The 27,645-nt window shown below is 45.2% G+C and overlaps 1 protein-coding gene across 1 annotated transcript in view; it reads left to right on the plus strand.

The window, feature by feature from the left end:
• Positions 1–27,645, plus strand: part of LOC147899634 (sodium/hydrogen exchanger 5-like) — a 166,935-nt gene that overhangs the window by 105,226 nt on the left and 34,064 nt on the right. The window contains exons 20-21 of the mRNA XM_087378415.1: positions 16,171–16,277; positions 16,562–16,677. Coding sequence (XP_087234541.1) covers positions 16,171–16,277; positions 16,562–16,677 — 223 coding nt within the window. The remainder of the gene's footprint in view (positions 1–16,170; positions 16,278–16,561; positions 16,678–27,645) is intronic.

Consider the following 27,645-nt stretch of genomic DNA (forward strand, 5'->3'; position numbering starts at 1 on the left):
AGCTCATCTCCACCAGCACCAACACTTGTCTCCACGGTTGAAGAGATGATTACCACTGAGGTCAGCTCAGCCAAGAAAGAGATGGCTATTATAGCCAAGAACAAAATCAACAAAGCAGATCTTTATATAGAAAGAAAGAAAGAAGTTTATTAAAGTCTTCGGAAGACCGATGGGTCTATGAGACTGTGAAAATCCTGATACAACAAGCTGTGGTAGTGGAGCTACTAAACGAGCGTCCATACCAATGCAAAATGCAAAAATGCAGAATGGCAGTACTAAGTCATAAGTACAACATAGTCATGTCGATGGTCGACTATATATCAATCTCAGCATCGTCATCAATATCATCATCATCATCGGTAGCAGCAAGATATTAGGATGGATGAGGCAGTGGAGGCATGAAGTCAGCAATAGTGTTGTCGGCCACTTAGAGGTGTAGTCCTGGCATGTCTCCTGGTCGTAGCTCTGCGTCTGACTAGGGCTACTGTGACCCCTGTCGGTCGGGCTCCGACTCTAAACAAGGAGGGGATGTCCCCAAGTGTGATTTGTGTGTCGACCCTCTGTCTGAGCTGTCGGGTCACGGTCATGTCGAGGCCTCGTCTCGTGGGGGTCCATGTGATCTAGCTAAAAGAACTCCGTAATAGAGCTCTGAGAGGGGTCAGCCGAAGAAGTCTGCTTCTGTCTCCATGCTCGGAGTATCCTCTCACGGTGTCTAAGTGCCTCATGAATGAAACTTGCCAAACACCCCCCCAACTTCATGTCACAGTACCAAACCTCAGCCACAACTCCAAGCAATGGGCTCCGTTTTCATAGACACCATCTGCGCTCATGACCTTATAGCATGCGACTCCCCCTTTGTGATCATGATCTCAGACAATGAACCTGACTCACCCCGAGGCCTAGCTCAAACTTTCCTACTAGTAAGCCTAGTCTTGTTGCTATAAGGTTAATGCAATGAGACTATGCTAGTTGTCTTATAAGCCTAACCCAATGGCTTCTGACCCACTGCACTATTAATGCTGACCCGCTGCCTATATATAGCCAGCCGATTGCTTTAGTGCTAACACAATGACTCCTTAACACGGTGACATGCCTTTAGGTTAATGCTGAGTCACTGCTATAATCCAATGCTATGGTAGTAAGCATAAGCACTACTACGGCCCCTAACCTTGTAGACGTTATAGGCCATCCATCGTGAACAATAACTTCAAAGAAAATTTGTCCAAATGAAGCGGCAACCACTAGAAGAGGAGAGACAGAAGTCCTCCAAATCTCTATGGAATTGTGCAAGAGCTGATAGGTAGGGGATTTTAGGCCTCCAGAACACAATGGAACAAACGGTTTTAAAAACTGTGGTCGCAATCACCAAGTCCAACACACGGACCAAAAAACGTATTTGCAAACAAACCTATTTGTAAACCCCACCAGAGTGCAAATGATGAGCAACACAGAAGTTTTAGGACCTCCTGAGTCCATGGGAACTAATAGATCTGCGAATGGTTGCTTCAAACTCGAGTTTCAACACACTGGCAAAAAAAAGTTGAAGCAAAGACCGTGGGTCAGAAATCCAAAAAAATGATGCCAAATTCAAGAATGAAGGTGTTTTTGAACTCTCGAAGTGTAATGAATACCAAAAACAGGAAACATGCCAAAATCCCAACGCCCTTGGATCTCATAGTACACAGGACACTTGAAGATGAAATGCTCCTCTGTCTCAACCTCCTACATGTCACACAATGTGCATATGCGCCTCTCCCTGGGTAGTTGCTCTGCTCTGTTGCTCTCGATGTGAAGTCTGTGTGAAGAGACCCAGAATTGTCCAAGAGAGATCCTCAGCAAGTGGGGTAGGTGAATCTGCATGTATCCTAGTGGGTCAATGAAACCCTCTGCTGTGATATGTAAGAAGTGATCTCTATATAAGCTAAGTTCACTCGGTCCCAACGAGATCCGAAATGTGTGTAGCTGTAGTAGATCCTCATGGATAATCTGTTTGACCTCGTGTGATAAGAGGGGAGAAAACAGAGCATCCATGCTGTACTGGAAGGGAGGTAGTCCATCCATGTGGAGCCCCAATCGCTCAAACCATCTCTCTGTACATGCATACCAGCACCTCTGGTCTCATCTTGCTGCAAGTGCCATAGAAGAAGATAGAGCTATCATGGTAGCCTGCTACACCCCGAGGTATAATCCCCATATTCCCTAACTCGATATAGATACGTGATGACCTAAAATACAGCATCTAGCTGTAAAAGGGATGACCCAAACTCAGCCTGAATGATCTGGTGAGGAACGGATGACTTACCACGAATCATCCGTGATAACATGAGAACCTGTAGCCGCTCCACATGGGCCCACTTTGTATCCGACAAGTTTGGCCCCCAACAAGGGCTGCCATACATCCCTGCTGGGTGAACCAGGGAGTCAAGAAGCAACCCCTTGGTGCGTGGATCCTGAAAGTGCGAGCGGAAGCACTGCCTCTCTAGTCTGGCCAATGAAGCATACCCTCTACTCAAGCGTGTCTGCATCGCGGGTCTCATAGTGAAGCTGGGTCCGGAGAAGATAACCCCAAGATAAGTGTATGATGAACTATCTCAACAAATGACTCCTCAAATGTGAACTGCTCCTGACGCATGATGGCTCGAGATGTATTGAAGATCATGACCTTGGTTTTACCCAGGTTGACCTTCAAATCATGAGACTCACAAAAGGACTGTAGTACGTCTAGGTGTCTTTGAAGCCCCTCTGTTGAGGAAGACAAGAGAGCCACGTCATCTGTGTAGAGCAAAATCTGGATCAGCGTGCCCGCAAGAGAGCAACCTACACTCCCTTGTGTCTGCATCACTGTCTCAAGCTCGTCAATGTAGAGGCCAAACAAGGTAGGCGACAAAGGACACCCTTGTTTGACCCCGATGGTGCTCATGATCTCGTCTGTCCACCCGGATCCTGCTGGAACTCTACCTGAAACTCTCTCGTAAAGTGCCATGACAGCCCAAATGATCTCCTGGTCATAACCCAAGTACTGTAGGCGCCATATGAGGCGGGCTCTCGGAACCGTGTCAAATGCCTTGCGGAAATCCACAAAGCAACAATAAACCCTCAGCTTCCGTGACCTTGCCTCCTCGATAGTACCTCTGAGCATGAGAATGTGGTCCATGGTTTCATGATCACGCCGGCGGAATCTGGCCTGTCCTGCTACTCTAAGTCCTCGACACTCTGCAAGTCTGCTAACCTCAGAGTCAAGTACTGATGCATAAATCTTGGACTTGACATGTCCAATCATAATGGTCCTATAGTTCTCCAGGCTCATGGGATCCCTTGCCTTGTGGATGGGTGAGATAGTGTTAATGGTCCAAGTGTGTGGAAATCCCAAACAAACAGCTTCATTAAAAAGCTTTGCTAAGATCGGGGCTAGGAGGTTAATCCCATATGCAATGAACTCAGTGCATAGCCCCTCATGATCCTTCGCTCGGCCATTATGAAGTTTCATTACGGCATCCTTTACCCCTCCTCTAGTAAAGAGGGTGCAGGATGTGGGACGAGACATGTGTGAGAGGTTAGGTACTGGCTGATTTGGGATGTCATAAAGTGTGCATGCATAATCAAACTAGATCTAAGTGTCAGTGAGTGGCGGAGGGGACCATCCTTCTAGAAATCTCCACCAGAAGTCCTTAGAGTTGTTACCAAACAAAATGTTCAGTAGCTCCTCCTCGTTCCAACGAACGAAGTCTAGTTTCTTCCTGCGTACCAGTCTACGGTATTCGCGTAGCGTATCTGGTGCGCTCGGAAGACTGTTTTTGGTTTTGAATCTGAGTTGACGATGTAAAGCCTTACACTCATCATCGTACCAACTATTACAGGGTACGATTCTAGGGGGTGATGGGCGGGTGGAGCGGGTGGTGTGGGGGAAAGTGTGAATGGTAGCCTCATGTAGTGAGCAGGTGACAAGGGCAGCATGATCCTTTAAAAGGGGTATGAAGTCAATATAAGTGAGAAGTATGTACAGACGGCCAGAGTAAGAAGGTGAGTGATCCTGATCAAAGCGTATATCATGGTAGGTGGCGTAAGCATTGAGTGGGGTGGAAGGTGCTATGCGAAGGGAGGTGGAGATGATAAAGAAAAGGTATGTATGATCAGCCGCTGGGGGGAGAGGTGCTCAGTAATGCGAGATGTGAAGACAGGGGATCCCATGATGTAATCAACAACACTGAAGCCCCCCCCATGTGAAAAGCATGTGAAACCACCTGAAGCGGGCCATCTGTCAAGACCATTATAGATAATGAGATCATGTATCCTACTGAGGTCTAATAGGGCCTGCCCATAAGATGAGAATGGACCTCGCCTGTCAGCCAAAACTCGTAGCATACCTGTCTCCTCAAGGTCAATATTTGGCACTAGAGTGGAATCATCTCTGAAGTCAAGAAGTGGTACCTGACGGGCCCTTGTCCTCGCGCTGAAGTCCCCCACTAGGAGGACTTCTCCACGGCTAGATAAGTCAACGATGGACTGATATGGGACGTCTCATCATCACCTAGGATATCTCTGGCAAAGTGGGAGGTCTCAGGGGGGAAGTAGCAAACTGCGACAAACAGATCCCGGCTGTCCATGTGTCGAATTTGGATCCAAAGAAATCTATAATGTATATCTCTCTGCTCTATTGAAATGGTCCCTCGGATCTGAAAAGGATTGCAACTCCACTCGAACCTTGAACTCCTCCTGTACCCCTCATCTCATCTCTGTAGGGAGACTCCCATGTATATCTGCTGACTATTGGGGCACTATGGACTTTATGGATGGACAGAAATCATAGAGTCTTTGGTGATCCCCTTTTTTCATCCTTTATTTTTTTCAAACGATCTCTGCAGCAATCATTCTATGATTGTGTTCAGACTCATTTGATTGATCAGGATGTGTATACAGCTTATACTGAGATCTTTAGTTGAGTGATAGTTACTTCAGTTTCGAAGTAACTATGAATGTAATTATTTTACAGCAATAAAAGATTTCTTCACAAAAAAAAGAGTGTTCTAGTGTGTTTTATTGAGTCCTAGAAGTAGTACTAGACTACTTTATATCCTAGAGTGCCACATGTCACTATGGGACTTATCCCATATACATGTGAACCTAGAGTGTGTGTGCCTATTCTATAAAGGCATTGTACTTTCTAGTCTTGTCACAACAATCAGTAGCGTACCCATATAAAAAATAAATCAAAACCCTGTCTCAGTGGATGAAAACCAAACAACCAGAAAAGCTTGCCAAAAGTAACAGTGGGAAATCTCGCTCGAAGCCTCTGTTGGATGAGAGCGATGAAGGTGCAAGTATGTGGACAGAACCAAAAAATGTGTAGCACAGATTCAGTGGGGTGTAAGCATCTGTGACAAACAGCCGGAGCAATATGTCTGTGTGCAAGTAGCTGGCCAGATGGAAAAATGCCAAGCAGGACTCGCCAAAGAAAAAGCTGTTGTCGAAGAGGGACGTTGTAATGCCAAAGGAGACGCAGCCTTTTTCTCCACCACTTTAGTAGGCGATCCATATGCCAAACAGTATTTGCTCTGTCAGAAATCCAAGGCGAAAGTAATAGCACTTTATACAATGATGGCACTGTGATATGTGAGAACTTCAAAGGACGGGCTGAAGAGTAAGAAGAGCATAAAATCCAATCCTCAAGCCTATTCTAAAGTTCCATGCGAGGTACCGGCAAAAACGGTTGAAGCATTGCTGAAATCCGATGCCAGAGAGGACGATAATGAGCTCCCAAACCGTATTTGCTGGCAGCCATAGAAAAGGATAAAAGTGTGCCATCATCCTAAAGTACATCTGCCATAGAAGTGATGCTTTTAAAGGAGAGAAAGTAAGAACGTCTTGGTTCTTGAATGGCCAAAGAAGGGTGGAATACTTTAGACCAATAAATATTCTCAGCCCTCAAGGAGTTTCCTGACAAAGAGTCTCGGCCATGCCATTCCAAGTGGGATAAGATATGTTTCCAATCAAGAAGCAGGCGAGAAACAAAAGGGCAGCCTTTGATCTTGCCTTGGATAGAGCCAAATATGAAATCCCATTGAGTTGGCTGCCAATGCCCAAATGCAGAAGTATGAATATGTAATAAGAGAGAGCGGATCATTAAAGCCCACGGATGATCTCCTTGCATAAACTGCAACATCATTTTTCCTCTGTGAGCAAGTAAATGCATATGAATATTGAGAATGTTCAGACCCCCGTGCATCTTTGGAGAACAGAGACGATGCATAGAGAGTAATCTGAGACTTTTCTTGCCATTTTTGGCACACCAGAAAATTTCAATGATAGTTGACATAAAGGAGTTCAGCTCTGCCTTAGTGAACATAATGAGAGGCAGATAAAACTGTATGTATGCTATCAAAATGGATTGTGCGATTCACAAACGAACATGTAGTGGCCAAGTTGCAAGCTTCCAATATTCAAGTTTTGCCCTCAACTTTGTCAACACCCAATCAGTTTGTTGGGAACGGGTGAGTTCCCAACCTAGAGGATAGCTGAGATGTCAAATAAATTGAGAAGCGGGGACAATTTCCCCAGGCCACAGAAGACTCTGCCATTCCTGTTCATGCAACGGCAACAATTTTGATTTCTGAAAATTGACCCGAAGACCAGCAGCCAATCCATATGTAGAAAGAGCCTGCATAATCATGGACAGATCACTCCGAGTATTTTTTGGAGTAAAGAATGAATCATTTGCATATGCTTGAGCGATCATGCTGCGACTGCCAGTAATCTCCAAACCATGCAACTGGTCAGTGGCCAAAAGGTGGTCCAGATATTGAAGCATTGGATGAGTGGCTATTGCAAAAAGTAAAGCACTTAGGGGACATCCTTGCCTAACAGAACAGCCAAGAGTCCAGGATGTAGAAATATCCCTTGAAAGTATGCAGGCAGCTTTACTATCTTGATATAGCCAAGTGATAACTTGCTGCATTTTTGTGCCAAATCCCAATGCGTGCATAGTCGATGAAATAAAATCCCATTTAATCGATGAAATAAAATCCCATTTAACCGTATCAAAGGCTTTGGCAATATCAACTTGCAATAATAAAACATCTTGCTGCCTGTATTTGGCATATTTAATTCCAACATAGGCATTAGCAATGTTATCTATGATATGCCTATACGGGACAAAGCCATATTGGGCAGAATGCAACCCATCATGTAAAAACCCCTTTAGCCGATCAACAATCATTTTTGTAGTGACTTTGTGAATGACTGGCATAAGGGTGATAGGTCTCCAGTCTGCCAAAGATTCACAGATTTGTTTTTTTGGAAGGAGTTTAACAATACCTCTCTTCCATGCGTCTGGCATTTTCTGATTTTGCCATGCAGAGTTCACCATATGCAGCAATGTATGCTTCAAAAGAGGTCAATATTCTAGAAAAAACTCAACCGTAAGACCATCCCATCCTGGAGATTTCCATCTTCCGCAAGATTTGATTGCATCTGACAGTTCCCTCTCAGTAAAAGGTTCCTCCAATTCCAAAGCTTGAGTAGTGGAAATAATAGGAGAAACATGCTATAACAAAAAATTTCGTGCAACCAAAGCTTGCTGTGAGGGAGGAACTGCAGAACCAAATTGCTAAGAGAAATGTTGCACAAACAGAAGCAAGCTGTGACCGCGAGGTGGTCCATGATCCATCAGGCATAAGCACCCTGCAAATTTCTGTTTTTAATCTCCTCTGATGCAAGCTTTTGAAAAATTCTTTGGAAGAGCAGCCTTTATCTGTAAAGGCTCTTTGTCTGGCTCTAGTCTCCCATTTGGCCAGTTTTCTATGATCATGGAGTTGAAGACAATGTCTGGCCTGGCATAGTGTTGTTTGCTCATGCAGGGACAACGAACGAAGATGGCTGAGTTCAGTGAGATCTTGACAAGTAAGTTTGGCCTAAGCAATAGTTTCCCTCAGAGTCTTCATGTAAGACTTGCCGTAACTTCTTATCACAACTTGCATTTTGGAAACAAAAGAATCCCAGGCATCATCAATATGAACATGGCTGCGAGAAGACAGAGAGTGAGATGCTTCAGTAACCATGGCCTTGAACACAGCATGTTGCAAGTAGCTATTGTTCACGATCAGATGGTGCCTTTGTGGCAATCTATCATCTGGCATATCATGAAAGGATAACCGCAACCATAGAGGTGCATGATCTGAATGCACAAAGGCATAGTCAATCCACATTTTGCATGTAAAATCCCCATTTTGTTGTGGAGCTACACTATACCATCGATCCAGACGTGCCTGATAAGATAAAGAGCATTATGTTGGAATGTGTATCCAGGTGACAAAGGTTGCAATTCCTTCCAAAGGTCCACCAAATCCAGATGCATCAGTAATTGAGACCATACATGCCTTTCAGGGGTTAACATATGAGTACGTATGGAGGTATCGTCTCCCTATTGAGGAGCATTATTAAAATCCCCACATATAAAGGCATGATATCTCCATGGATATTGTTGCATGGCATCCCAAATTTCAGTTCTTTCTCTAGAAGATTGAGGTGCATAAACAGAGGCAAATTCAAACACCTCTCCTCGAATAACGCATTGAAGAACAAGCCATCTGCCTTTGTGGTCATTTAAAGCAATAACTGGTTGGAGCTCATGTTTGATCAAAATGACCACCCTTGAGAAAGAGTGCTCTCCAGCATAGAAAATGTCATAGCCACAGTAGTGTCCTGTCTTTCCTGCATAGACATGTTGGTTATGTTCTTGTAATGCCACTATGTCAGGCTGAAATCTATTGATGTACAGCCACACTGTTTTCCATTCCCTACTGTCACACATCCCTTGGACATTGAGTGTAAAACATTTGATATGAGCAGTCATATTTACAGATATTCATAGTAATATAACAACTATGGACAACAGCAAATTTCATGATGTCAACCCTGCATTTCTATCTCAGGGTCAATGCTTCTCCCCTGAGAAGAAATATCCACCTGAGGAGTAGACAGCAAAGCAGCAACCTCTTCTTCAAGGAAGAGTGTTTTGCTGGCTGTCACTGCAGCCCATGTGATCCCAATTCCTATATTGACCTCCGGGGTGTTTCCACTAGAAGACGCACCATTCCAAGTACGAGGGGGTGGAAGTCTTCTAGCAGAAATAACCTTTCTTGGACTTTGCCATCCATCAATTGGAGGTTTCTGTCCTTTTGTCGAGGGTTGAATAGCAGGAGGTGAATGTGAAGAAACATTCCCATTTGAAACCACTGGAGCTTTGCCTTTATCCTGAATTCCAGAAAATTGTCTACTACCTTTGTTTTTATTTGCAATAGAAGTAGGAGCATCCTTGGTAGCATTTGAATGGTAAAATAGCAGGAGGCATTTTATGCTAATTCATTGGACACTGTGAAGCCATGTGTCCAAATTTTTTGTAGTCAAAACAAGCCCCTGCAAATAATCCTGGGTTTCAGTTTGTAAAAGGCACTTCCCATGTCCACATTATTCACCGTGACTGAATAAGAGTCTGGTGTGGGATTATTAGTATCCCAAAGAATGCAAAATCGATTTGAATTGCCATTAGGCCGTGGTGGGCAGACCACTTTGCCTAAAGAAGCTGCAATTTTAGGCAAGAGTGAGGCCATGCATTGTGGGAAGTCTACAACTTCAACCCAGACCGGGCATCTATGTCGGATTAAAGCCTGATGATCCTTTGTGGGAGACCATGGCAATACATGCACCATTTGTTGCCCAAAACAAAGAGGTGAATGTTCCAAAAGCATTTGTCTGTGTAGCTCATCCACCATAATAACCTCAAAAAAACCCCTGGCTGCATAGTGCACTTTGCGAACAAACGAGCCAGCCAGTGTGTGAGTCAACCAGTTGCCTATCTCTGCAGCAGGTGGCATCCGGCCAAGAAAAAATAAAATTACTGCATTTTTAGCATATTCTCTGACAGGATCCACAATTTCATCTACTTCCACCATGAGGCCAACTGATGGAACCGAGTCTTTCCACTCTTTCCTGGTGTATGCAAATCCTTCATGCATGACATCGTAGACCAGTTGGGCCTCAAGAGTATCATGTACCGGGTCATGCTGACCCTCAGCCTGCTTTTGCTTCTTGCAGTGAATCGAACGTTCCTTTTGAAATGTCTTTTCATAGGAATATTCAGCCATAGCTTTGTTGAAAGTGGAACTCAAAAAGGAGATACCTGTAAAGTGGTAGTGGAGGAAGAAAAACCAGTCCCAAAAAAAGCCCACAGGAAGCCCACAGAGAAGAGCAAAAGAGTATATTTGTAAGGAGAAAGAAGGGAAAGAGGGATGTAGAGGCCAAGATAGGATAGAAAACAGTGTTGTAGAGGAAAAAGAGAAAAAAACCCCAAATGAAATATATTTCAGAGGGAAATAGCAGATTTTGGCGATGGGAAAGGTGCAGCAGACCCAGAGACTGAAGAGGAGAGAAATGGGAGCGAAGGCCTTCAAGATCAGGGCGTGGCTGTAGTCCGGATACAAAACCCTGCGCAGAAAACAGACCAGGAACTAGAGATGATGCAGGAGCAGCAGGTTACAGCAAGCGAAAATGGCCGTACAAGCCGTACAGCTGTACGGAAGCTGTACAGAGGTCTGACAGGCTGTACGGCGGCTTATTTCTGCTCCAAAGGATCGGGTTCAGGGCGTTGATGCAGCACAACAGGGTGCTGATGCTCACGGGCTGGTTACGGAATGCTTTCGAGCTGATCTGCAAGGGCTGTCTCTCTCTCTCTCTCTCACACACACACACACACCACCACCACACACACACTCAACTGCTTACACACACTTTTTTTTTTTGTGAAACCAATAACTATATTATTAACATGAGATCAATGTACATGACATTAGACTCCAAAAGAGAGCCTAATGGAAGAACTCAAAAACAGTCAGAAAACACTTCAAGGCTAGTAGCATCCAAGTCCCTCGCAGCATAACTATCATATAAAGATTGCTTGAGGGACATTTTTAAGAAAGCATATGCCTGAGGAAACTGTTGTCCCATCCTAGAATGCAATCTCTGTGTCCAAATAGTCCATAGTACCCAAAAACGAGTCCAGTGAAAGAAAAGGAGGAATGGAGACATCTGAGATGAGAAGCATCCAAACATCCAGAAGAGTTTCTCGAATCTGATGGAGGGAAACCGAAGCCGCAGCAAATGAGAGACATGAGTGATCAATATCCGAGAGTGCGGGCAAGACCATAACAAATGGGGAACTGTCTCACGGTGATGAGAGCAACGGGGGCAGGAAGGGGAAGCAATGCGACGTGCTGCCAATTTCACCCCAATGGAAAAAGCTCCCACACTATACATCTCCAAAAGAAATAGCTGCTTACACACACACACCCAAATTATTCAGCACTTTGGCTTCATGTTCTAACACCCCCCCATGAAGGCACGGTGAGAGATCACTAGAATGGAGCCAAGAACAAGACATGACATGATGAATCTACTAATCTGTACATCCCAAATAGCTCAGAGGCTCAAAGAGAAGCATGGCTACCTGACCCAACAAAACGGTCTAGGGAGTGCACCAACATCATGGAACTCGGCCACAGGCCTGATAAAGAAATCCATCAAAAACATGAGAAGGCTTACGTGCAATTTCTTCTTTGTGGGGAGAAGAAACTTGTTTATTCATCACTCCTCGAACAAGTGCTGAAGTCGAGATAGAGGCTCGAAAGAATGGCTGGCCTCACCCCTCGCGAAGGTCTTTATTGCAATATAGACTTGGAGCTTTGAGGCGCTTCTTTTATAGACTTGGCCTAGCAAAAAGCTAGACCTGCTTTCTAAAGCTACTTTTTACAAAAAGCTAAGATTTCGGGCTTTTGGCCACTTTAGGGAAGCTTTTATGCCCTTTTCAGAACCCCGCGGGGCCCTCATTAATTGGAGCCATCTTCCCGGTGCTTTTTTCCTTACAGGACCTACTTTTTGGCACTTGCACCATCTTTTATGAGCCTTTTTGCACTCTTCCAAGTCTTACACATTAATGAAACAAACACCAACGCTTTAACCAATTAAAGGTTAGTCAAATGTGTAGGCGCACAGAGCACGCCACATGTGCACCGAGTACAGGGGGTCCCAAGTTCCGTCCCCTAGCCATGCAAAGGGCCTCCCTCTCCTCCAAAAAATCCCGAGAGGTATGAGAGAGGGGGAAATACATGCCTTTATATCAAGGCCACTAGGGCCACATAGTTGTATATGGGATTTCTCCCACAAATATACACGTATTGCAGGCACGGGCTCCCCTTGCCAATTTACCATGCTTCAAGTGAGGGGTGACGGCCACCACCTCCAACACACCCCTGTGGACAAATCTCGAGCTAAACAGGCCTTGAACCAAACCAAGGAGGGGCCTACCACACAAGGCACGTGAGACACAGCAAAGTCCACGTTACCAAATTGCACGGGTAGCTAGCTGCCAAAGCCACAGGAGGAACAAATGAACACGCGTTAGGATTTATGAGAGCCGTTGCCGAAATCAAGGTACAAATGCACTTAAACGCTGCCGCAGATCGCGCCAACTTCGCTGCGAAACAATCTGCGAGACTACCACGTGTCATTCACGTGAAGGCCACGCCAAAACACACAACCAAGTCTGCAAGACGAGCCTGCTCTGATACCATGTGGGCGCGTAGAGCATGCCACGTGTGCACCGGGGGCGGGGGGTCCCAAGCCTCGCCCCCTAGCCATGCAAAGGGCCTCTCTCTCCTTCATAAAATGATGGGAGGGATGAGAGAGGGGGAAATACAAGCCTTTATATCTAAGGCCACTAGGGCCACATAGTTGCATATGGGATTTCTCCCACAAATGTACACGTGTCACAGGCACGGGCTTCCATTGCCAATTCACCATGCTTCAAGTGAGGGGTGAAGGCCACCACCACCAACAAAATGCATGCATTCCTGGTTCTTGAACTAATCCTAGTCCCTTGGTTTCCCAAATCGAGATTCATGATGCAGTGCAGCCCTCCCGTCCACGCCCATCATCTGTCCCAGAGGATGGTGTTTGGGACACTGTTTCCAGCATTACTGCCTAGAACATCTGGGTGTCCCGTTGCAGCCGGGTGATGGGAGGTAGGCGATTTCTCTGACGGCTACCCTAGTAGCCATTTGGCAGGATATTATATTCACCTTGCGCGCCATCATTTGGAGCGCGGTACTCCAAGCTCGAGAGCGACAGTCGAGAGACGGGAGCACTTCTACTAGATTTGGTCGACAGGCATCTTCTACACCCTGTCTCCGAGGGGTATGTGTTGGGTATATAGATCACCACCATGGTTGCTAGCTCCTATTTCAGAATCTCTATAGGCAAGGCACCATGAGATCTGGAAATGGGTGTCATCCTTGTAGCTCGGCAACCTGTTCCTTTTCTTGTTTTCATCGATAGCTCCTTATGGAAGCTGATTGTATGTTTTTTTTCAAGCATTAATACAATTTACCTTTGGAAGAAACAAAGCATGGTAGGAATAATATGCCTCCTAGCCATTACAGATCAACCAAGGGGATCATCTAGAAACTTCAGGTGCACAAGCTGGCAACCATAAGCCCAATGTCACTTTTAGTATAGTAAATACCTAGGGCCTAATACCTTGCGGATGAGGGGACAATTGCAGCTCTATCACACAAGTGGATTTTTATGAACATCCTTCTGACTAGGAAGGGATCCCCCTTGATGTGGGTTTGATGAGGCTTTGTAACACTTATTAACAACTCTCATTTGAGCTAGCCCTTAGTATAAAGAGGAGATAGAGTGGCAGCCCCTTATGTGGCACCCAAAGATCCATGATCAGAAGGGCGTCATGCTTGGGCAACGAATGCATATGTGTGATATATTTTGGATCACCACGTGTTGGACCCCCTATATAATGGAAGAGGATTAGGTTGTGGGACGGTTGGGGAATCATTGGATCCTTGACCCTAGGCAAGAGAAAAGTACGCCTAGTGGAGGTGTGTGGCTTTGAGAGGGCCGCCCCTGAGAGAGCTACATTGGGTTCCAAGAGAGTTCTTTTGGCTTGCCTAGACAAGGCCGCAATCTGAGAGGGTAGTGTGGAAGCCTTTCTTCTTGTATTCCTCCCACATTGATAGGTAGATGCAGCTAGGTGCATCCTTTTGGACCTCTCACAATAGGAACACTCGTTGGAGCAATAGGCGTTGCACGAAGCACTCACCATGCTTTGGTCTCGACTGTGGCCGAGTTTTTGTTTGTGGAAGATCTTCTATTTCTTTTGGCTAGTGGCTCATGGAGGCATCCCCATAGGCCTAGCTAGAGCAAATGAGGAAGGATAGGATATTCCACTCGATATAGTAGGGGACCAAAAGATGATTGTTTACTGATTTGACGGAGTTTCCCATCAGCACAAAGCATGTGACAATGCTGAACGACACACTTTCTCTATAGAGGTGGTCTTCCTTGCATAATTGCTGGTTGAGAAGACATTTAGAATCAAGTGATCCATGAGTCTAGCCTACGCTCCCGACAATGCCTTAAATATTCTCTACAGGACAATATGTGGGGGATAGTTGCCAATGCACTACCTGGAACATTTGCATCACATGGTGGAGAGGCAACAAGTTCCTCCACCACTACTCTCATCAACATTTGACTATATATCATCTACAGGTTGTATGCTATCTAAAGCAAGGTATAGAGGTGTCCAAGAAGACATTTGTGTGGCGTGAGTGCTTATGCAAGGCATGGTCTACAAGGATACTTAGTATTTTGATGGATCGAGGTTGGTTGTATAGTCTACCACACGGATTGTGTCCACCTACTTCCAGGTACACTAGCAGTGAGCTGGGACCTAGGGAAGCAGGTTGCAAGAAAACCACTTTTTATTTAGCTTCTCACAAATAGCTGACTCTTTGTATAGCTTTCAAAGCTCTAATAAAAGTACTTGTTTTCTAGAAGAATGAGATATGAAAATTTCATGCAGCTACACCTACATTTGCGGAGCTCACTCAATACCACCATGGCTGAGATGTCCTATCCTTTGCTATGCATTATCAATTTAAATGCTCACTTCTCGACTATGTTCCTTCTTGTTGGAAGTGTCCAAAGGCTAAATGCTGGGAAGTGTAGTTGTAAACAATATAATATGATGATCTAGTTCTTCTTATGCCGCTAAGATAGTTGGTAAAGTGTTCAAGCCATGAGAGAGAGAGAGAGAGAGAGAGAGAGAGAGAGAGAGAGAGAAAGAAAGAAAGATGTATTACCATCTTTGGGAGGCCTCGTGGGCCTATGAGACAAAGTGCAATCACAGAGCAACTCATACAAACCACAATGGGCTGAATCCGAAGGTTCAATAAGGCCCTCCTGAGTATTATGCTAAGCTAAAGAAAACTCAAACCTCAACAAACAAAACTAGTTGTCAATCTCATAGACAAAAGCAAAATACATAGCCAGGTGTCGTGGTGGCTCTCCTATGGGCTGCAAAAATGTCACATACTTGTTGTTTGTCGGGTCGTCTCTGTTAGTGGTGGGGGGTGCGGTCTGTCTGATGTCTGTATCCGGAGGGCCATGTTGAGGGTGATGCCTCTAGTCGAGCAGTCCCCTCCAAGAAGAGCTTTGATGGGCTTGAAAGTCTATAGTGCATGTCCTAGTCCGCCTCTACATCTTTGGCTACGTCTCTGCTCGCCGTCGTCTCATCCGCTTACCCACGTGGCCCTCATATCATCAATCTCCTCCTCCACTCCGTCATGTCCAGGCGCAGACTCAAAAGTGTAAAAATAAGTGACATGTCGGTGAGCCCAATCTATCACAGTCTCATGTGCCACTGCCTTCTCTTGTTCTTTGATCGCACAACAACAGGGTCTCTCTATGTCATCGCATCTCCATCAGATAGAGACCAATGCAGACCTGGTCCTGGAAGGGGGGGGGAGAGAGAGAGAGAGAAAGAAAGAAAGAAAGAAAGAAATTTTATTAAAGGTCCACGGAAGGCCATACATGGCCTATGGGACACAAAATCATCCGAAAGGAAAATACATCGTCAACGATGCGCCAATTAGGTGGCCTCATCGTAATACAGCTAAGATGCCAAAAATGGCTACAAAATCCCAGATACAAAATGAAATGAAATAGAGTACCAAAAATGCCTAGAGAGAGAGAGAGAGAGAGAGAGAGAGAGAGAGAGAGAGAGAGAGAGAATTGATGCTTTTTTTCACATGTACAATCTAGGTTTTTGTTACCCATGAAGGCACCAAAAATGAAGGGACAGCTCGGTTTACAGGCTTGTCTAAGCAAAAGGAAAAGCTAACAAAAAAGCTAAAGCAACTAAAAACAGAGTGAGTCTTGATTGTTTATATTCTGCATTGTGAAGATTGTGGGACAATGGACACAATTTGCATCGTTTTAGATAGCTTGTATTGTTCTTTTCTGTGAATAACCTATAATGGCAGATTGCAATCCCATGCATGAAGCCTAATTGAGTAAAGTATTAAATGTTGAAAATAGCACACTTCTTTATGTTGCATGATGATGAAGCATTTTATTCAGGATAAAGACATAAGGATCTAGTTCCCTGGCTTGGTTTTATAAAGTTTGACACTTGTATAATTATTTTCTGCAGTACTTCATTTGCATCTTTGGATACAAAGTATCTAAAACCTTTTCTTCAAGCTGCTCCCAGTGGTGAAGCTTTTGAGTCAAATAGCCCTCCTCATGTTCCTAATCAAAATCAACAAGGTATTTAAGATCCAGTCCTCCCTAAAAGAAAATTATATACATGTATGCATTATGTATGTATGTGGAAAGCATTGACCGGAAATAGATGGAAGCCTGTCCAAGCCAACTGAACTTTTTGTGGGTGTGTGTGGGGGTTGGTGAGTGCATGAGTGTGTGGATCTTAGTGTTCATGTCTGGAAGATTTACATCTTTGAAGATTTACATGTTTGGATCTCTGCTCATCACCTATTGTCATTGTTAGATATCTGTCGTCATCAATGTTCTGTTCTTCTCATATTCTGTCGCTGTGTATATATTGTTGTCAAATTTTGGTCATTGTGTGTATACGTCCTTATCACATTCTATCGTTGTGGGTATACGTAGTTGTTAGATTTCTATCATCTATGTGTTACACATGTAGAGAGCATCTTTGGTGCATGCCCGTCAGAGATTCCATCATTACGAGCCTGTCTACTTGTAGTGTGTGTGAATGTACGTACAGAGCAAGTTTCTTGATGCATTGCCTATCAGATGGCTCATCGTCATCAGTTGAATTTCAAAAAGCCTGAAGCTTGAAGACCGAGCAGACTATAGTCTTGACGATCTTCTAGCTACTGAGTTATCAAGCCACCCCAACCACGCATGCAAAATGGATGAGGCTCAATAAACCCAGATCCAACTAAGGCAGTGCCTTGGGTGCGGTCAGAGCTCCAATTCAAGATACAAAAAGCAAGATGGAAATCCAAGATTGGAAGACAGGACAAGATGAGAACTCGGCAGTCTTTAGAACGGCTGAATGGAAATGTGCTTGTACTTGGAGATTTCAACATGGTTGAAACTAGGAAGGATATATGGCTTGGGGTACTGTGGTTAGGGACATAATTGCATGCCTAGGAGTCACTCAAAGAGACATTACAGTTGGTTGACCCAGACACACATGGAAGCTTCACACGGTCCAACAGATAAGGGGGGAGTATACTTGAGGCTATCCCTTGCTCACCTAAGGATATGGATGTTGTCCCAGTGGCTGCTCTGTACGCTGCCCAATTTGCAGCTCCTCACCTTGACACGTTTGAGACCTTGATAGATCTTCATGGTCATGGTTATTCAGAGCAGCCTCACGCTTTCTCCGCGTCCCCCTTCGTGGACCGAGGGAATGGGGTTGTGCATACCGACTCTTCTGTTTCTACTATAGGGATTTTATGTACCCCGATGTCCAGCCTGATTTTCAAGAACTCTTTCTCAGCTCTGGCGGATCTAGCAGACCTCCTTGACGAGGATTTGGTGCCCTCCACCTTCGGTGAGGTAGTGATTGGTATTCCTTTTGATCCTAGGGTGGCTTTCTCTTCAGGTGGACGAGTTCTCTCCCTTGTGGATTTTCCTCCACTTAGTTCCCTTCCTCGTTGGTCAAGCAGGAGGTCCTCCCCTATGGAGTGGCTTGTTTCCGCTACTAGGTCAGGTAAGGTGTTCCATGCTACTTCCTCCCATTGATGAGGATTGTTAGTTGGAACATACAAGGCCTTGGTGGTGTGCCACATGGACACCATAGGCAAGTGATTTGTAATCAACTCCATCTAGGTGTTACTGGGGGTCCCATTGATATCCTTTTTTTTCAGGAACAAAAGTTGGATTCTAGAGATTGTTCCAAGTCAAATAAGATGCTTTCAGGTCACACTTTTTGGTTACCTATAGTTGGCACTAGGGGAGGTACATGCATTTCAATCTTTTCTCCCCTTGGTTGTTGTCATCGCTCCTAGAGCTCAATGGGTCCTTCTTCTCGTTAGGAGATGTAAGGTTGGCTTTCCCAACCTTTACGCCCCCAATAATAGAATGGATCATGTCCTTATGTGGAAGGAGCTGCTCTCTTGGGCCCCCATTCGAGATTCTTGGGTTATTGGAGGTGACTTCAACATGGTGGAGTTGCCATTAGATAAGAAACGGGGTAGAAAGGATGGCATTCACTTGTTGGAGAGAGCGGCCTGGGATGCCTTCCTATTTCAGTTCAGTGGCAGAGATGCATGGTTTGATGATGCCTTTCACACTTAGCCACAGTCAGTTATATTTTCGTGGTCGAATAGGAGGCCGCGGACTATCCATACACGGATTGATAGATTTTATATTGATGATTGGCTGTGGATAAAAGTGGGATCCCATGGTATTGATGATTTCCGTTGGAGTATCCATCTCAGATCCCATGGTATTGATGATTTTAGAGCCTCATTTGAGAGGACGATCTATTAGTCTCAGGATTCCAGATGCCTTTTATGCAGAGGAGGACCTCACAGAGGTAGTATTGTAGATTTGGGTTTCTTATGTGCTATGGTGGTAGCCCTCACTGTCCTAGAGGTGCTCCTTTTGTTAGTTTGGCCTACGCCAATGATTCCTTTTCTTATCTCAAGAACTCTAAATCGGATGTTTGGCATCTTATGCAGGCCCTTCATTTATTTGGCCTTGCAAGCTGAAGGTGAACTTTTTCAAATCCAAACTTCTTACTCTCCATGCACGTGATTGGTAGAATATATTATGGCCTAGATTGGTATTGCCCCTGGATCAAATTGTGAGCCATTTGGGCGTACCCCATTGGTCGGCATATTTGTTTGCCATAGGGGTATTGCAGAAGCCATTTCATAAGATAGATTATTGGAAGTTGTCCACATGGACACTACATGTTCGTCTTCAAATAGTGCCTTCCATTATTATGGCCTATGTGCACTTTCACTTGCCATTAATTCCTTGGTCTTTTGCAGATATTGAGAAATTCATATCCATGGCTATGGAATGCCTTTGGTGCGCTAAAGCTGATTGTAAGGCATTTCGACTTCTAAATTACAGCTATATTTGTTTGCCCAAAATGCATGGGGGTCTTTTTTTTTTTTTTCATAAAAGAGACTTCTATTAAGTAAGAAAGAAACCCGCTAGAGCAAGCTCTGTAGGGAAATACACCATGCTAAGCATGTAATAAAAAACACCTCAGAGGAATGAGGTAGAAAGAAACCAAGGCTGAGGCTGAAAATGCCGTCTCAACCCTGTAGAAGTCTCAGCAAAGAAGGGAGAGTCTCTCCAATCTTTGAGAAAAGTAACTCTCCGGAGGAGGCTGCTCAAGATGATCCCTGCATGGTCGCCCAAATGTTCATCAGAGTCTGTATCGTATCTGTCCAAGTACTGGCCAAAATCTGAGAAGGGTGAACCTCAGAACCCTCCAAAGCCTCAGTGCATCTGGCTCTCCAAATGTGCTTACTTTTGAATATTTTGAATAGTCACACTCATGTGATAGCTCGCAAGGCTATTCTTTTGCTTACTTTTCTAGACCAACATCAGCCATGGACTCTTATGCTCTCCTACCTGATTGCTTCACTCTGTACTGATGCTTTTGGCCATTGGATTCCTTCTCTATCTAATGTTATTTTCAGGCATCTACATGGCTCTATTCCCCGATGTCCATTTTCTACTCATCTGCTCCATGATTGGCAACATCTGCATTGGTTAAGCCATCCTCCGAATCTTGGAAATACACTCCGTTCACAGAGTATTCATTGGGGCCGTGTCTTTGTCTTTGATCTGCCGTTAGCTCATCCTCAGCCTAGAAAGGCTTATTTTCTACATCGATTGGGTATCTCCACAATGGTTGATGTGGTGAATCATCAGGGTCTTACTCTCTCTTTTCCACAGGCCAGGAGGCAATTTTTCTTGGGGATGCATCACAGGCCTATTTGGCATATTCTCACTACCATATTGCTTCCATTTCTGCTTGTCTCCCATTTATTTACTGATCATTCTCTCATGGATTGGAATTTGATCGAGGCATTCCGGGTTATTCTCCTTTTTCATTTGCAGATCTTACTACCAAGAAAGCTTACCATCTTCTTCTCCTAAGCCATGGATTCATGAGTGTGAGCATTTTATTTGGCATCTTGACAAACCTTTTACTTGGTGGAAGGTTTGTCTTGGCTATAATTAGAAGAGTAAGCTCCCTTTCATATAGAGGCTTTTCTTATGGCGTTCTGTGGTTGGTGCATTACCAATGTGCTCTTTCTTGGTTGCCAGGCATATAGCTTCCTAGTGTTGCCCATCTTGTTCACATCCGAGGGAGACAGTCCCGCATTAGCTTTGGATTTGGCCGGTTGCCCGTGATATTCTTCCTAGATTGGGGACTTATCTTCATGCTCGATTTTCGAGCATCCCTTTTGGCAGGCAGTTTTGGTTTTTTGATGGATATGCCTCTACACCAGACTATGTTAAGTTCTTTAGTTGGTGTCGTTATTGGGCACTATGGTCTTTATATCACGCCCATAACTCTCAGATCTATGGAGGATCCTCTATGGATATTTATAATTTCTTCTATTCCTCCCTACATCATTTCCTTCAAGATGTGCATTACATGCGAGATCTTCTTGCAGGCAGTTTTGGTTATTTGAGGGATATGCCTCTACACCAGACTAAGTTCAGTTCTTTAGTTGGTGTCGTGCATCCCTTTTGGCAGGCATTTTGGGTTATTTGAGGGATATGCCTCTACACGAGACTATGTTCAGTTCTTTAGTTGGTGCTATTATTGGGCACTGTGGTCCTTATATTATGCCAGTAACTCTCGGATCTATGGACGATCCTCTATGGATGTTCAATTTGAGGGATGTGCATCCCTTTTGGCAGACAATTTTGGTTATTTGAGGGATATGCCTCTACACTAGACTATGTTCAATTCTTTAGTTGGTGTCGTTATTGGGCACTGTGGTCTTTATATTATGCCCGTAACTCTCGTATCTATGGACGATCCTCTATGGATATTCAGTTCCTCCCTGCATCGCTTCCTTCAAGATGTGTATTACATGGGAGATCTTTCTGCGGCCCAGCTAGAAGTGTTCTTTCAATGTTTTTAGTTTGGTTGTACTAGCTGTTCTTTTCTAGAGCAGCTATGATGGTCTTTTTTCAGTTTCTTTTAGTTTATGTGTAGTAGTTGTCTCACTTTAAGAGGGACAGCTATGAATGTACATTCTTCTTAATGAAAGATTCTTTTTACCCCAAAAAGTGTGTGTGTGTGTGTGGAAAGACATAAACCACAAAGTTTTGGAGATCCTACTTCCATGTTCTACTGTTTCAGCATGTCGCTCATGCAATCCTTTTAAGATTGCTTGTCTGTTTGTCAGATAGATTACAGTGTTTACTTGTCATACAATGAAATTTTCTTTCAACTTTGGGGACCACCTCTTTGTCCCATAAACATACATGGATTTCACCCTCCAAAAAAATGTGTGTGTGTGTGTGTGTTGGGAGGTGGTCATTGGTAAATTTCAAGGCGTTATTCCGGGCTGTCCTTCCTCATCTTCTTTAGTACAGGATTGGAAGCAAGTGCTTTCTAAAGTTAAATGGTCTCGTGCCAATTCAGCTCAGCCCAACTCTCTTCGTCAAGAAAGCATACACTGGAGCTCAGTCTTTGATATGCCTCTTGCTTTACAAGAACTGTTAGAGTTAGCTCAAATGTCCACCTCTCATGTAACCCACCAATATTCTGTGTACCCAATGTTGTAAGGCCCCCATATGAGGAGAAGCCATGATGGGTATCAGATATTGGGAGGGATCCCCAGTTTAGACACTGGAAGGGGTCTTAGAGTAGACCAGATGGTTATGAGACGGCTTAGGAGCCAAGAGTAGATACCCGTCTGCACAAAGGGGGGGTTCGGGGGGGCGATAGCCCCCCCGATAGCAGGGGGTCCGGGGGGCGCAGGCCCCCGGTGGGGGTCTGGGGGCAAAGCCCGACGGTATGACCTATGCGCGATCCTTCATCTACCCGACGGCATGTTTTCTGAAGGGTCGGTGGTCTTCCAGGCCGACTGTCTATTAGGCCGACTGCCTATTACAGGGCCGACCGTCAACCACTTACACTATATAAGTGGCCACCCCCTATCATCAGATCACCAGTTCTTCACGCTCATAGTCCTCCGTCCAGCATCTGTCTAGATCACCATCGAAGCTCTGTCTGTAGAGCGCACGGGTGGACAGCCAACCATCAGTTGTATCAGCAGTTTGGTATATCAGAATTTTTGTATTCTCTCCAGCTTTCCATCGTGTACTTGCGTTTTGTTGTTATCTTCCGCTGCGTACTATTTTCTTACATGGTATCAGAGCTCAGGCTATCTGAGTAACGACTTTATTGCAAGTTCAACGAGCTTTGTTAGCAAAGGCTACTAGGAGTGATGGCTGCACCAACCCCGTTGCGAATTCGTCCACCTGCCTTCAATGAAGGCAAGCTCGATGGGACGAATTATACTTTGTGGAAATTCAAGATCAGCGCGATCTTGGATTCATATGAGCTTCTGGATACTGTTCTGGGATTGGATCCAGAACCGGTTGGATCACCGAATCCAAACAACCCCAACGTCATAACGCCACCGAATGCAGATCTTCTTCGGGCATGGAAACGAAGGAACGCAGATGCACTCTGCGCTCTTGTTACCAGTTCAAGTGATTCTGTTTTGACTCTGATTCAGCATACAGACAAGGCAAGTGAGGCTTGGAACATACTGAAAGGTCAGTATGAAACGCGGAATCAGACCAGATTTCAAAATCTGGAGAATATGCTTGCTGCAGAGAGGTGCTCTGATGGAGAATCAGCTGAGACATTCATCACACGGATCAAGAATCTACGTGATCAGATGGCGGCGGTTGGGATTACAAAGACCAGCGAAGAGTTGGCCAGAAGGTGCATTCGGATCCTTCCACAAAAGTACGATGCGTTGGTCACGACACTCAACACGCAGGTAAGAAATCCACCCCTCACTTTTGAAGAGTTTAGCGCGATGCTCTTAGAGGAGGAGATGCGAATGAAGACCCGCGATGGCGGAAGTGATGCAGCATTCTCAACCACATCCAAAGGGAAGGGTGGAGAGAAGAAGAATGGTAAGAAGAAGAAGTTTTTAGGTAAGTGCCACTACTGCAACAAAAGCGGTCACATGAACAAGGATTGCAGAAAGAAGCAGCAGGACGAAAAGAATGGCACTACACAGTCTTCTTCGAAAGGCAAGGAATCTGCCAACACAGTTGAAACTGAGTTGGAGCTATGGGTTGCAATTGAAGAAATATGCTCCTCAACAGAAGTTTCAACAACGAATGATTCGTGGCTCCTTGATAGTGGAGCGTCCCGTCACATGACCAGAAAGAAGGACTGGTATAGCTCTTTCAAGCCTCTACAAGAGCCCATGAACGTGACGGTCGGTAATAATGCAAAATGCCCTGTGGAAGGTACAGGTACTATCTCTCTTTCCATTCAAGAGGGTGAAACTAAAGAGCTTTCTGATGTATTACTAGTTCCTCAGCTAAAGAAGAACTTGCTTTCGGTTGCTGCGATAACTGATCGCAACTTGGAGGTGCGTTTCAAGAGGACCGGAGCAGAAATCCTTAATGCAGCGGGCAAGGTGGTCGGCAAGGCAGTAAGGAAGAACAATCTCTATGAGCTGACGGCACTAACAGTATCTTCAGGAGTGGGCATCAGTAAGGTATGGCATGAAAGATTTGGTCATCTTAGTTATCCTATTCTTTTGGAAATGCAGAAAACAGGGATGGTTGCACACTTGCCTGCACTCTCAAAGGTGCAGGAACCTTGTGAAGCTTGTATGATGGGCAAGCAACAAAGGAAGGCTTTTCCACATGAGAGCGGCTATCGGGCAAAGGCTCCTCTAGAATTGGTTCATGCTGATCTCAGTGGGAAAGCTCCGACTCAAGCTTTGGGGGGATGTAACTACTATATGCTTATCGTCGACGACTACAGTAGATACATGTGGGTGTATTTTCTACGAGATAAGGCTGAAGCTCTTGGAAAATTCAAACAGTGGCAAAAGATGGTGGAAAACGAAAGCGGGCTGAAGGTAAAGAAGCTTCGCACGGATCGAGGAGGAGAGTTCCTGTCAAAAGAGTTCGACACATACTTGCACGAGAATGGCATTAAGCGCCAACTCACGACTGCACATACTCCGCAACAAAATGGTGTTGTAGAGCGTCGCAATCGTACTGCCATGGAGATGGCACGATGCATGGCACTAGGTAAAGGATTGCCTAAGTCTTTTTGGGCTGAGGCAGTCAATACAGCAGTCTACATCCTCAATCGAAGCTTCACAAAGGCCTTGACGGGCAAAACATCTTTGGAGGCTTACTCAGGTAAAAGGCCTTCCGCTTCTCATTTCAGAACATTTGGATGTGAGTGCTTTGTTCATGTTCCAGATAGCACCAGAAAGAAATTAGATCCAAAGAGCAGAAAGTGTATCTTCATGGGCTATAGCCAGGAGTCAAAGGCGTACCGGCTATATGATCCAGAGGCAAAGAAGATCGTGGTCAGTCGTGATGTGGTGTTTTGGGAACAGCCACATACAGTGGAGGAGGAGGTATGCCCTTCCACTTTATCATCAGCCGTAAAAGTAACTCACCTTGTGCCCGTATCTAAAGCAGAGTTGCAGAATGAGGAGGAGTACTTCGAGGAACAGACTCCACCAACACCACAACATGCCTTGGCTCCAGAAGGTAAGCCACTTCCAAAGTGGGCAAGGCAGCTCTTTGATGAGAAGAATCCGGTTCCAGACTTGGCGGAGTCATCTGCAGATGGACTTCGACGATCAAAGAGGATAGAGGAGCAGAAAAGGGCCTCTGAACACATAGTCAATATGGCCTTGATGGCTGAGATTATGAAAGTTCAAGAGCCTACGAATTTGGATGAGGCAATGGACGATCCAAATTGGAAAGCTGCCATGCAAGAGGAGTATGACAGCATCATGAAGAATCAGACTTGGGACTTGGTTGATCGTCCAGAAAAAAGGAAGATCATTGGTACCAAATGGGTATGGAAGGCCAAGTACAAATCTGATGGATCTTTGGAAAAGTACAAGGCTAGGCTTGTTGCACAAGGATACTCTCAAGTTGAAGGCTTTGATTTTGAGGATTCCTTTGCCCCTACAGCAAGGATGACAACTATTCGGGTGGTACTTGCCTTGGCTGCTCCTAAGCAGTGGCCGGTGTTTCAAATGGACGTGAAATCTGCGTTCTTGAATGGACATCTCAAGGAGGAGGTATATGTGTTCCAGCCACCAGGATTTGAGGTGCCCAATTCAGAGAACAAGGTTTGCAGACTAAAGAAGGCATTGTACGGGCTGAAACAGGCCCCAAGGGCATGGTACCAACGGATTGATAGCTTTCTCATATCTATTGGTTTCTCAAAAAGTGCTTCTGATGCTAACCTGTATGTTTGTAAGCAGGATGGCAAGTATGTGGTAATAGTCCTTTACGTGGATGACTTGATCATCACAGGAGATCATGAGAAGATGCTGCAACAGTTGAGGGAGTCGTTGAGTTCCGAGTTTGAGATGACAGATTTGGGGCTCATGCACTTTTGCCTCGGCATTGAGGTTTGGCAAAAACCTGGCAGGATTTTCATCTCTCAGCAGAGATATGCTCGCGAGATCTTGAAGGCATTCGGTATGACCGAGTGTAAGGACGTGGTCTCTCCCATGGAGGTGAATGGTAAGCTCTCAGTGGAGGATGCATCACCACTTGTCGACATCAAGGAGTATAGGAAACTTGTGGGGAGTCTCATTTTTCTGTGCAACACTAGACCTGATATCAGCTTTGCAGTTGGTGTACTTAGTAGGTTCTCAAATCAACCTCGAGAGAACCATTGGAAAGCAGGGATGCGTGTGCTAAAGTACGTGAAAGGTACACTAGAGTATGGCATTACCTACAGAGCAGGGAAGACCTTGGCGGGTTACTGTGACTCAGATTGGGCGGGAGATTGTGATTCTAGAAAGTCAGTTTCTGGATATTGTTTCTCACTTGGTTCAGGAGTGTTCTCTTGGATTAGCAAGAAGCAACCAACAGTGGCACTATCTTCGACGGAAGCTGAGTACAAGGCAGCATGCATTGCTGCTTGTGAAGCAGTTTGGCTAAGGAGGATCTTGCAAGACATAGGAGTTCCAATCGAAGATGCGACGGTTCTAAAATGCGAGAATCAGAGTTGCATGGCCATTGCAAAGAATCCTGTGTTCCATGCTCGTACAAAGCACATAGAGATCCAGTATCACTACGTACGAGAGCTCATCGAGGATGGAGTCATAGAGCTGGAGTATTGTCCCACAGAGGACAATTGCGCAGACATCTTCACGAAGGCTCTTGGGAGTGATTTATTGTTGCGGCATCTACATCGACTCGGCATTGGTCCGAACACGTAGTTCATCTTCGGGTGAACATTGAGGGGGGGTGTTAGAGTTAGCTCAAATGTCCACCTCTCATGTAACCCACCAATATTCTGTGTACCCAATGTTGTAAGGCCCCCATATGAGGAGAAGCCATGATGGGTATCAGATATTGGGAGGGATCCCCAGTTTAGACACTGGAAGGGGTCTTAGAGTAGACCAGATGGTTATGAGACGGCTTAGGAGCCAAGAGTAGATACCCGTCTGCACAAAGGGGGGGTTCGGGGGGGCGATAGCCCCCCCGATAGCAGGGGGTCCGGGGGGCGCAGGCCCCCGGTGGGGGTCTGGGGGCAAAGCCCGACGGTATGACCTATGCGCGATCCTTCATCTACCCGACGGCATGTTTTCTGAAGGGTCGGTGGTCTTCCAGGCCGACTGTCTATTAGGCCGACTGCCTATTAGTGTCTCGCAGCTTGTTGACTCAGACGGGGTGTTACAGTCAGATCTTGATGCTATCATGCATGTAGCTTCAGATTTTTTTGCATCCCTTCTTACTGCATATCCAGGCACACAGGCCATAGATGATGCTAGAGAGGTTATTTGGCAGTGTATCCCTGTACTGGTGAAGGATGAGATGTATGTTTCTCTGGATGTACCTTTCACCAATGCAGAATTCGAGACTGCATTACTTGCCCTTCACAAGGGCAAGTGCCCATGTTCGGATGGACTTATCCCTTCCTTTTTTATTACTTTTTGGGAGCAGATTGGTGATCACATTACATCAGCCCTACATGGCGTGTGGGACTCTGGTGAGATGCCGGAC

This window comes from Dipteris shenzhenensis, chromosome 8 (assembly GCF_047967505.1).
Source record: "Dipteris shenzhenensis isolate YYH24624 ecotype China chromosome 8, Dip_SZ_1.0, whole genome shotgun sequence".
NCBI lineage: Eukaryota > Viridiplantae > Streptophyta > Polypodiopsida > Gleicheniales > Dipteridaceae > Dipteris > Dipteris shenzhenensis.